Genomic DNA, 13,033 nt, shown 5'->3' with positions numbered 1-13,033 from the left:
TTTGAAGGTGACACAATAGAATTAAAAGTGACTTAATGAGTAGTGAAATGATTTCAAAATTGTAAATGATGTTTTAGTGTTCTGGTCTCATTTTTGAATTGTAGTGCATAATCTTCAGTGGCACACATTATTCTATGATATTCCATTGTGCTAAGAAAAATAATCACTGCTGCTTTTAAAGAGCTTTCATATGCTTCCTTTTAAATCATTTTTATTATTATTTAAATATAAATTGTGATTTAATTTCAAAATAGCATTTTTTAATGAAATATTTCCAAATCATAGATACTAAAACTTCATAAACAACTCAATTTTTCTGGAACTAGCATCATGACAAACATAAAACAAGCACAAAAATTTATATAGACTATGTGTTTGCATATGCATACATGTACAGCTAATTACATAAGCATTTTACTGACCTTCAACTGAAGAAAAATTACAAAGTGAAGAAGACGCTAATTGGATTTGCAGAGGGGAAGAAAAGAAATTTACTTAAAAACATAGGCAACCATTTTTATGTTTTATTGTACCTTAAGAAAGCAAACCATTACCTGTGCAAGAATGGGGAAGCCAAGGTTCCTACATCCATTACAAGGAGTTAATGCTTCCCAGAGTCCTGAGGGCCCACAAGTGTTTTCATCATCATCTTCTTCTTCCACTTCTCCTGGTGACAAATTTATTGTAGATGAAGTTCTCTGAAATTAAATTTATATGTCTATATTAATTTTATCAATGTATATATTATATCAGTGTCATTTAGATATCTTAACATCAATTAAATTACATAAATTTCTTATGGTGTATGTTAGCAAGCAGAAGTCAGCTTAATTCTAGCCATAGTTATGTGGCTGTGCCATGTGAATCAGCCAGAAAGCATGTATAATTCAACTCGAAGTTGAAAGTGAAAGAAAACTGAAAGTGAAAAAGCTGGATGAAAAAGACTGGTAAATTACAAAGTTTGTATTGAAGAACAGGACATGGAAATGACCCAAGAAAATACAGGAATAGCAACAAATGAGAAAAATATTATGATTTCTAATGCAATCAGAGAAATAGCATGAAAATACTTTATTGAAACAGGAATTGATAAAAAGCCCATTTTTCACAATGTCACCAAAATGGTAGTCTCCTTTCTGAAAAAACGTGAGCTTCATAAAATTTTGTATTATACGTATAAGAGGGGTAATACTTTTAAAATTAATAATAGGACTCCCATGTTAAACATACATATTTACTTTTACTACTTCCCAAATCCCACTTAAATGACAGCAAAACTTTTATAAAAATGGTCTAAACCATAAGGACAAGGACAACTGGAGGGATGTTAGCAGATGAGCAATATCAAGAAAACGTTTAGATAATGATAAACAGATGATTTATCAAATTAACTTAGCAAACTTAAGAAAACTGAAAACAAAGTGCCTGCAAGGAGGAAGAATAAGAAGCAGATCTACTCATGATTCAACACCCTCAAAAGGGCTTAAGAATTAGAGAGACTGACTACCTGTGAAGGTGTAGGTGCTGGTGGAGCTGAAACAGAATGGAAACTCCACCTCAGCCAGCTGAGAAACTAAACCTTTACCACCTGACAAGAAATTGGAGGTTTACATTCTGATGAGGTTGAAGCAAAGGGATTATGAATTTTAAGAATCTATGTACAATAAGCCGAGGGGTGCCTCGTTAAAAACAATGAAATTAAGTGAACATCTATGTAGTAAATGAAGATTCTCAACCTACCCCAGTGCCTTCCCACATTTGTCTTAGAGAACATGAGAGCTAAGTTCATATCCTCCAGGTAGGATCCAAGAATATATTCCTCTCTGCAGAAATGGACCTCTCAAGAAAAGTGATCTGTACGTATTTAGGAAAATGGTGGGGCATCTATGCCTTAATGCCTACTGTGAAGCCCCCTCTCTACAAACTCCATCCACACAAACAGTTCCTAATTTTTTAGTTAAATATGAACAAAAACACAAGGATCACCACATATTGGAAGGAAACCTTTAAAACAAGGGTCCCCAACCCCCAGAGACCCGTTAGGAACTGGGCCACACAGCAGAAGGTAAGTGAGCGAAGCTTCATCTGCCACTCCCTATTGCTCGCATTACCGCCTGAACCATCCCCCTCCCCCCATCTGTGGAAAAACTGTCTTCCATGAAACCAGTTCCTGGTGCCAAAAAGGTTGGGAACTGCTGCTTTAACAGAACAACATAAATATACAGAAAAAAGTTATAAATAATATCCTCAGAGAGATAGAAGATATTTGCATCCCTAAAACAAGAACAGAATGCTACAAAACAAATAAATGCATAAAATCCAACAGAACCACTGGAAAATAAGTCACAGCAAATTTCCCAGAGGACAGAACAAAAGATCAAAAGACATTAAAAGTTAAGAAAATTAGGGGATCAAACAAAGAATGCTTCATGTAAAGGTGAGAAGAAGTTGTCAAAGTAATAATGCAAGAAATTTTGTCAGAACTGAAGAAAAATTCCACATTCAAAGAGCCTGCTGAATACTCAGCAGACTGAATTTTTTTAAAAAACTGGAAAGACAATAAGTTTGTCTAAAAATATTCAGAATGTAGTGTTCAGTGTACAACATTGATAGATCATGATTACTGAAGTTAGTAAAGATAGTTTACATTCTGAATTGTAAATAGCACCCACCTCCCCCCAAAAGCTGTTACTTTTAAAAATAGAAAATAAGACTTCATAAAATGACTGATTTTTATATTCACATCTTAAATTTCCCTTTATCAATTTTCAATAACTGAGAAATTATGAACTTCAGTAGTCCTTCAATCAGTTACTGTCTGTAAGATACAATAATAACGATAGCTACAATCTATTGAACACTCTATTATTCATTATTTTAATTCACACAATGCTTTCAGGCAAATACTAAACTAAGGCACAGAGAAGTCAAGTAAAACCCAAGGTCAAGAGCTGGTAAGTGACAGAAAAAGGATTCTAATCCAGACTACCTGACTCTAGAGCATGTATATGTTTGATCAATGCTGTCTACAAAAATGAACAGAATGATCAAATAGGCATCTCCTTCACCAACTAATGATCAGTCACTGGTCTGACCATCATGGTTGACATGTACGGCTCTATAAATGATTACATACTTGGCTAAGAATTATCAACATTTTATAGATTAATCAGTTCTCTCCCTCTGTCTCTTTCTCCTCCACAAAGAAAAACTCTGCTTATGTCTCTCCCCAGCTCATAAATCTCCAATTATTTCCCACTGTACAGCAAATAATATCAAAATTCCTTAATATGGCTCAAGGTTTCATGATCAAACTATTTTTCAGTTCTTTTTCTTACTCTATTTTACTCACCCCAGACTATAACCAAATGGAATTGGTTTACCCTTTCCTAATCTGTTCCATGTTTTGTTCATGCCCCCACCTAACTTCTCCATATAGCTATTGTACTGGTTAAGAGTTTAGGCTCTAAAATTAGTCCTGGATTCAAGTTCTAACTCTCTTACTTATTAGCCTACTTAGTAGTGTGATTTTTATCAGATACGACCACTGTCCCCCTCACTTACCTCACATATGCAGTGGGAAAATAGTACAGTAGTACCTTCCTCAGAATTTTTTCCTGATAATAAGGTAATGAATATAAAGTGCCTGAAACATAGTAAGGTTTCAGTAAATATTAACTACTGTCTTTAGCTATTATTCTCTTATAATCCCATTGATTCCTCAAAATACAGTCCAGGTTTCACCTCTTACGTACATTTTTCCAGATTTCCCACAAATAGAAATGATGTTGCTCTCTTCTGAATGTCTATAGCGCTTTCTGAGAGTTTGTGTATTGTGTTATTTCACACACACTTTGAGATGATAGACTGCATCATCTCTCTGGCAAAGAGCAAAAGCCTTGAAGTCAAACAAACATACATTTAAGATATACAAACAGATATACATTCCTGGCTCTGCCACATGCAAGTTGTGTGACTGAGCAAATCACATAATCTTACTAATCCTCAGTTTCCTCATCTGCAAAGCAGGCATAATAACAGTTCTTACTTGATAGGGCTGTATGCGGATAAAATTAGTTGCTTGACAGCAACTGGTTCATAAAAAATAAACAATAAATGTTGCTTTTTTAAATTAAACTTTATCCTGAAAGAGTTGTATACACACACACACACACACACACACACTCAACTTACTTATACAACTTAATTGTAAGTTATCTGAAAGTAAACATGCCTTATTCACATTTGTATCTCTTACAATGCGTTGTGCATAATGTAATGTAATAATTATTTATTAAATAAATCATTAAATGAATTTCAAACTAACATTTTCATCTGACTACCTAAAAAATTTTACTAACATTAAGAGGTGTATATAATTGCATCACAAATCTCATTATTCTTATTTTAGTTTTATTTTATATTAACCATTGCCAATAGCATTAGCAGAAATAACAAAATTTATCAGTGGTTTAGTACTGCCCCCTAAAGTCAGTATAGATGTTAGCCGTGTACAACCATAGTTCTCCACTTTACTGGTTTACAATAAAAGATGCCTGGGAAAGATTTTATCAAACTAAATATAACCTTCAATTATATATGGGAAAGAAGTTACATAAACACACTAAGTTCACAGTTTCCTTTATTTCAAATGCCTTTCAAACTTTTTACTGGAGATCCAATTGTGTTCCTAAAGTTCCAGATGCCAGGAAATTCTTCCACAGAACATAAACCTAAATTTTCATAGTTTGGGCCTATTAGCTTTCTGGTTAATGCATAGTAATTATGCAGAAGAAATACTGGACAAGTTCTACATTGTTTCAGAGGACAAAAGTCATAATACATAAATACCGTGGGGAGACAAATTTGAGCTCAATCAACGAAAAATACTTCTAGAATAATTACATCAGTCTAACATTGAAGAAATGGAATTTCCTTGTGATGTAAGATATATATATATATTATGTATATAAGAAATATATATGTAATATTAAAATTATGTTACACGAAAATGTTTTATGTAAATATTTTAATTACACATATTATAATTGTATAATTATACACAATATATTATATCATTTTCACATATTTTATGTTAAACATAATTATGTTTATATAATAATTATATATAGCACATAACAACTATGCTATATGTTACATATAAAAACATAATTATATAATAATTATATATGGTTTATAGTTCAGAAAATGTTTTCAGATATGGAATAGCCCAATAAAGTAGGATAGGAGTTATCCCTATTTACAAGTGAAGAAACTGAGGTTCACAATGTTACTCAATTTGCAAGGTCATCCTACAAATGAGGGCAGATTATAATACAAGTCCTCTGACTCTGGGTCCTATAATCTTTCTATGACACTACTAATTAGAAGGAAGTTTCTAATTACTAGAGCTCTTCAAAGGGACAAGAAATATTCAAGATATTCAGAATATCACAAAGGAATTTCTGTGTTATGTTACACTTTGTAATTGATGGCCTTTAAACTCTTTTTTTTTTAACTCTAAAATTCTGTAAGTCTAAGCAGCTAAAGTGTATACAGTTCAGTAAAAGGATCAAGGACCAGGTATGATCCAACAGAGCCTCTTTAATCCTCTTTGCTCAACTCCTGAATGCATGTCTTTAGAAAAGGGAAAAGGGAAAATCCAAGGATGCCCATGTCCTGTCCAAAAGTCCCTGGAGGAAAATCAGAAACCTAGGCTGCTCAACATAGCCAGGATATAGGAGAGCAATGTGTGAGTGGGGAAATGAGATGATGGAACGAGACAAAACTGTCCCTCATCCTATCAGAAATGCAAAAACCAAATTAAAAAGTAGGAAATCAGCCTAATAGAACCATCAAATGCAAAGGGACTGGGCAGATAGACTCCAGGAAGGAGGCAACCGTCAGAAATGGAGAGCAAACAAAGGAAGACCACTTGAAGTAGGAGTCAGCAATCTGGACTGCAAGTCAGCAAGTCTTTTTGTCTTTGTTTTTCAAAACTGAAATTGATTCTTTTTTTTTTTTTTTTTTTTTTTTCAGTACGCGGGCCTCTCACTGCTGTGGCCTCTCCCGTGCGGAGCACAGGCTCCGGACGCGCAGGCCCAGCGGCCATGGCACACAGGCCCAACCGCTCCGCGGCATGTGGGATCTTCCCAGACCGGGGCACGAACCCGTGTCCCCTGCATCGGTAGGCGGACTCTCAACCACTGCACCACCAGGGAAGCCTGATTCATTAATTTTTAATGAAACTTAAAGTAATACATGTTTATTGTAAAACAAATCATTCAAAATAAAAAGTTATAAAAGAGAAAGTGAAACTTCCCTAACTTCATTCCCAATGTAAACATTCAGTGCATATCCTTTCAGATTTGTACTCTTGTCTGATGCTTTTGTCAGAATAAATTAATAAATATGCAATTGTATGCCAAAGTGTACTATTACTTTAGCTTTCTATATATTTTCAACATTTCTAAAATACTCTCCACACTGTGACCAGAGAAAAAAATTTCTTAGAATGTGAAAATGTTACTTTTCCTTAAAAACTGGAAAAGACTATTACATAGTCTTTCATTTTTCTTTGGATGAAATTCAAAATTCTTAACATGATGCAAAAGGCTGTGTATGATTTGCCCTTACCTACCTCTCTAGTTTTGTCCCATTGCCACCATTCTTCCTCCCCTTTGCTCATAACATTTAAACACACTATGCTTTCTCTTGAATATACCAAACTTTCTCTTATCTAGAACTTTATATAACTAAGCACATAAGGTTTTCTCTTCCAGAAGTCGTCAGCTGTCTCCCAATATAAGAGAACACCTAGCCCTCTTTTTCTATAGTAATAGAACCCTAACTTTTAGTTGGGCACATGTCTGCTTTGAATACAGACCACATTTCCTAATCTCTGCCACAGCTACATGTGACCGTGTTGTTAAGTTATAACCCTGGGATATAAGAAGTGTTCTTAAAGTAATGGGGCATGTCCTTCTTCCTCCCTTTCCTCCTTCTGCTGATTGGAATGCTAATGAAATGGCTGGAGCTGGCACAGTCATCCTGGACCATGAGGGATCCTTGGAACTAGAGGACATACATAGTAGAACAACAAAACAGAAGAATACTGGGTTCCTTATACTGATGAGCTCTACCATCCTTGGACTGCCCAGCTCTAAGTTTTGCAAGTGGAGTGAAATAAACTTCTTTTTAAGCCGTTGTTATTTTGGATTTTCTGTTACTTGTTACTGTACCAAATCCTAATAAATAAATTCCTGGAGCACTCTCTTCTCTTGTCTTCATCGGGATTAATCTTATCTGTGTTCTAGGTATGAACTTAATTCACTCCCTTTGATAGTCCTTTTTGATGTCCCAGTCAAAATTAGTTTCCTTTCTTATACGCTTTCACAGCACCCTGATATTTTTACAGTAATTATCACAAGTAAAATGTTTACAGCTACTTATGTGACTTTGGTTCAATAACTGCTTTCCTTACTGGATTACAAACTGCATAACTGCAGAGATGTCTGTTGGTTTAGATACCACAGCCCAGTACTCAGCACGTTAAAGTACTTTCCATTGCATATGTGTTGACTGAATAAATGAATGAGTGAATGAATGAATATGAACTTTCCCTCAAAAATATTTTAGTAATATGAACATTCTCACCAATTCTAGGAGACACCAATTTAACTGTAACCTTGAACTTAGTGTCCTTTATCTTCTGACTCCACTGTATTCACTTGCCCTCATTGTATTCATCCCATATTCAAGCTACCGTACAACTCAGCATCTATTTGATTTCATTAAAGAATGCATTTATTCCCAACCATTAATGAGCAATTTAGATTCTACCAAAAACTCTGCAGTGGAGAGGAGAATAAGCTTTAAATTGCACAACTTAACCTCTCCTCCTCCCCAACAAAGACTGGTCTCCTTGTGATGATGGCTGGGTGGAAGGGTGCTTTTATCTCCTTTGGGGTCTATTTCTTCCCACAGAATTTTTTCATCTGCTCTTCAAATTCCTCTACCTTTTATAACACAGAGCAATGTAACTCTAGTATACACCTTATCTCCAAACTTGCACAGCCAATCTCATTACACAGGTGATCTTACTCAAGGGTTATTAATTTTTGTCAATTTGAAAGTCAACAACAAAAAAGCTATATCAACTTTTTTTTTTTCTTGGGTTCACGGGCCTCTCACTGTTGTGGCCTCTCCCGTTGCGGAGCACAGGCTCCAGACGCCCAGGCTCAGCGGCCATGGCTCACAGGCCCAGCCGCTATGTGGCACGTGGGATCCTCCCAGACCGGGGCATGAACCGCGTCCCCTGCATCGGCAGGCAGACTCTCAACCACTGCGTCACCAGGGAAGCCCTATATCAGTGATTTTTTTAAAATGCTTTTAAAGTTGGGGATCTAAGGGCTTACTGGGACACTGAGAGAGAAGGGAAATTGTAAAATGTTAAGCTGTTTCATTTATACCATAACTAATGATCAAACCAATAAAGGTCAGTGATCACTTTACTCAAAAAGCAGAACACTCGTTTATCTTAAGTTCAGTCCTGACAAAGAGATCACACGCCACAGTTTCATATATTACGGATGCTCAGAAAGACTAGTGTCAAATACAATATTTTCATCAGCTTATTAACACTAAACCTCTGCTTAGAATTTTCTGAGGATAACTCCAGTGTTACCCTATACTAACTTCTCACCACAGTCATTTGCTCCAAGTTAGTGAAATTCACAAAAGATGCAATATTTAAGTCTTCTGAAAAACCAAATTTCTCTCAGATTTATTTGCAGTCACCTATGAATCCTAAGATGCATCTATATCTGCAAGGAAAAGGAAGGAAGAAGAGAAACAAGTCTTTATGCCAATAAGTACACTAAGTCCACCTCCTAGCATCCACACACCAAAATAATATTACTGTGCATGGTGATATTTTAAACTTGGGGATTTGCCAGTATTCACATTTATTGAAAGACAGAATTGCTATTAAAGCAAGTATTTTAGTTGTAAGGAATACTGAAGAATAGATTAAGGAGAGCTGTTCTCTTTTTAATAGTACATGAGACATTCATCATAATTCCTCTAAAATGCTCAGTTCCAACACACTGTGTCCCCACCTGCTACCTCTTTACATAGCCAACATTCTTCACATAATCATCTGGGAAACTTCAAAGAAGAATGCATTTGGTTTGCTATTCTACTTTAACACAATCAATTTGTATGTTCTTATTATCTTTTAAAACTTGTTCATTTATCTGACTCTGGCTTAATAATACTGTTTATTATTGCAAAATTAGAAAGAAGTCTAAACTGATGTCAGGTTTATGTGCAAGAGGTCAACACTAATTTCAAAAAAAGGCTACTTTAGAAAGTTGACTCAAGCTTATTTTTTCAGCAAGATTTAGTATAAGAGGCAAAATATGCAACTTTGGGAAAATAAACTGTCCTTCACAACAGTTCATTTTATATAAACAAATACTATTTTTCAAATAGTTTCTTTTTAAAATCAAATTTATTAAGGTATTATTTGCATACATAATATGCACCCATTTTTAATGTACAGTTTGATAACTTTTGATAAAAGCATACACCTGTGCAATCATCACCACAAATGGTTACCTTATACTCATTCCCCGTCAGTACTCACCTACCCCCTGGCTCCAGAAATCTTTTTCTGTCACTCTATTATACAAGTCTTTCCTAGAACTTCACAAAAATAGAATCACGATGTATACATTTTAGGTCTGGCTTCTTTCGCTCAGCATAATATGTTTGAGATACATCTCTATTTTTCATGTATCAGTAGTTTATTCCTTTTTAATACACAGTGGTAGTCCACTGTATAGATATACCAAAACTTATTTATACATTCTTCCTTTGATAGACATTTAGGTTGTTTCCAGTTTGGGGCCATTATGAATAAAGTTGCCATGAACATTCATGTATAATTTGGTATGTGGACATAAGATTTTGTTTCTCTTAGTTAAAAACCTAAAATGTCAGGTTACATGGTTAAGTGTATCTTAAACCTTTTAAGAAATTATCAAAATGTTTTCCAAAGTATTTGTATCATTTTACATTCCCATTACAGTTCTAGTACCTCCAAATTCTTGGCAACACTTAATTTAGCCATTCTAACAGATGTGTAGTGCTGCCACACGGTGCTTTTAATTTCCGTTTCTGTGACTGCCAATGTGTTAAGTATCTTCTCCTGTGCTAGGAGGCCATACACCTCTTTTTTCTGTGAAATATCCTTTCAAATTCTTTGTCTATTTTAAATTGGGTTAATTTGACTTCTTACTGTTGAATTGTAATAGGTTTTTTAATTCAACAACGGCTCTGTTCTTTTTAGAGCCGTTTAAGGTGTACAGCAAAATTGAGAGGAAGGTACAGATTTCCCATATGCCCCATGCCCCTACACATGCAAAATTCCCCTCTTTATAAACGTCCCCCACCAGAGTGGTACATTTGCTACAATTGATATTAATGAACCTACACTAATATACTATAATCACACAAAGTCCATAGTTTATATTACAGTTTACTCTTGTACATTCTAAATGTTTAGACAAATTTATAATGACATATATCCATTATTATGGTAACATACAGAATATTTTCACTGCCCTAAAGACCTATATTCCACCTATTCACCCTCTGAACCCAACCACTGTTCCTTTTTACTGTCTCCATAGGTTTGCCCTTTCCAGAACGTCATAAAGTTGGAATCATACAAAATGTAGCCTCTTCAGACTGGCTTCTTTCATGCAGTAACATGCATTTAAGGTTCCTCCGTGTCTTTTCATGGCTTTATAGCTCATTTCTTTTTAGTTCTAAATAATATTCCATTGTCTGGATGTACCACAGTTCATCCATTTACCTACTGAAAGACATCTTGGTTTCTTCCAAGTTTTAGCAATTATGAATAAAGCTGCTATACATCCTTGTTCAGGTTTTTGTGTGGACATAAGTTTTCAACTACTTTGGGTAAATACCAAGAAGCAAGATTGCTCTGGATCATATGGTAAGAATATGTTTAGTTTTGTAATTACTGTCTTCCAAAGTGGCAGTACCATTTTGTATTCCCATCAGCAATAAATGAGTTTCTCTTGCTTCACATTTGAGCTCCACATCTTGTGCCAGCATTCGGTGTTGTCAGGCTTCTGCATTTTAACCATTCTAGCAGTTGTGTAATGGTATTTCATTGTGTTTTTGGGTTTTATTTTTGTTTTTTAAAATTAATTAATTTATTTAATGGCTGTGTTGGGTCTTCGTTGCTGTGCACGGGCCTTCTCTAGTTGTGGTGATCAGGGGCTACTCTTCGTTGTGGTACGCGGGCTTCTCATTGCAGTGGCTTCTCTTGTTATGGAGCACAGGCTCTAGGCGCATGGGCTCCAGTAGTTGTGGCGCGTGGGCTCAGTGGTTGTGGCTCGCAGGCTCTAGAGTGCAGGGCCAGTAATTGTGGCGCACAGGCTTATTTGCTCCGTGGCATGTGGGACCTGCCCAGACAAGGGCTCAAACCCGTGTCCCCTGAGTTGGCAGGCAGATTCTTAACCACTGCACCACCAGGGAAGTCTCTCATTGTGGTTTTAATGTGCATTTCCCTCATAAAATATGATATGGAGCACCTCTGCATATACTTATTTGCCATCTGTATATCTTCTTAAGTGAAGTGTCTGTTAGGCCCATTTTTTAGTCAGGCTGTTTGTTTTCAAACTGCTAAATTTTAAGAGTTCTTTGTATATTATGGATAACAGTCCTTTATCAGATATATGTTTTACAAATATTTTCTCCCAACCTCAGGCTTATCTCTTCTTTCTCTTGACCCTTTCACAGAGGAGAAGTTTTAATTTTAATGAAGTCCACCTATCAATTATTTCTTTCATAGTTCATGCTCTTAGTATCGAATCTAAAAAGTGATAACATAACCAAGGTCATGTAGATTTTCTCCTATGCTATCATCTAGGAGGTTTACAGTTTTGCCTTTTACATCTAGGTCTGTGATCCATTTTGAGTTAAATTTTGTGAAGAGTGTAAGGTCTGTGTCTAGATTCATTTTTTGGTATTTGGATGTCCAGAGTTTTACAAGTTTTTCTTAAAAAATACTCTATGTGCTGGGCATACATCCTTTGTGTTATTTATGTAATATCTAAAAAATATACGCCTACTCCAAAGTCACAAAGATAGTCTCCTATATTTTCTGTTTAATATTGCTATTTTTACATTTCTGGTCTTTGAATCACATTGAGTTACTTTTCACAAACAGTATGAGATAAAGGTTGAGGTTCATTACATCTCCACAGAATGTATTTTTGTTATTGGTTTTGTGTATCTGTTTTTCTGTGTGTGTATCTGTGTGTTAAATATACCTGGTGAGTTTGTTTTCCAGGGCAGAGAAGTTAAATTGTTTATTAGGTTTTCATAGGTTGCAACAAACCCTGATAGCAATTTTCCAGGTCTGTGGTCTTGGTTTATAATTGACTCATGCTCAGGATAAGTTTAGATTTAGGTTACTTTCTAATCCTAAATGCATCTTCATCAATTTTGCCTGTCACAGTGAAAATGACTGTGTGCATACTTGACAGAAGGAGAGTCTGGATGAAAGCTTCAGAAAGAAACCTTTGAGGTTAATCCTCTACCTCAAGGCCCAACTTTGACCCAGTGGATTTAAAGTCAAATTAAAATAAATACTACTATCTGAAACATATCCTTTCTCAGGGGTAACAGCTGGTAAAAGGAGAGATCTATATCTAACTTAGATTTACATTCCTAGTATCTAGAGTAGCATGTATTGTGTATTATGTGCTCAAGAGCACCAATAAATGCTTTTTTATTGAAAATTTCACTAATTTATACTAGCAAAGGAAATAAAAACAAATCACATTTTCCTAAAAAAAAAAACCTACCTTTAATAACCAGCTTAATAATGCTGAGTGTTTTTAAAACCTCTTTATTGAGATAATTTTTTTAAATAAAAAAAGAACCTCCCAAATGCACCAGGACAAGTTCAAAAACATGGCAATATCCTGGA

The 13,033-nt window shown here is 35.3% G+C and overlaps 1 protein-coding gene across 3 annotated transcripts in view; it reads right to left on the bottom strand.

Annotated features, from left to right (window-relative positions):
* Window positions 1-13,033, bottom strand: part of ANKS1B (ankyrin repeat and sterile alpha motif domain containing 1B) — a 1,192,652-nt gene that overhangs the window by 865,039 nt on the left and 314,580 nt on the right. For all 3 annotated transcript variants that reach the window (XM_065888049.1, XM_065888050.1, XM_065888051.1), the window contains exon 9: window positions 555-698. In XM_065888049.1, coding sequence (XP_065744121.1) covers window positions 555-698 — 144 coding nt within the window. The remainder of the gene's footprint in view (window positions 1-554; window positions 699-13,033) is intronic.

The sequence above is a fragment of the Phocoena phocoena genome, chromosome 11, assembly GCF_963924675.1.
Source record: "Phocoena phocoena chromosome 11, mPhoPho1.1, whole genome shotgun sequence".
NCBI classification, from domain to species: Eukaryota; Metazoa; Chordata; class Mammalia; order Artiodactyla; family Phocoenidae; genus Phocoena; species Phocoena phocoena.
Note: the sequence above shows the minus strand (reverse complement) of the source record. Positions and strands in the feature narration are given on the sequence as shown.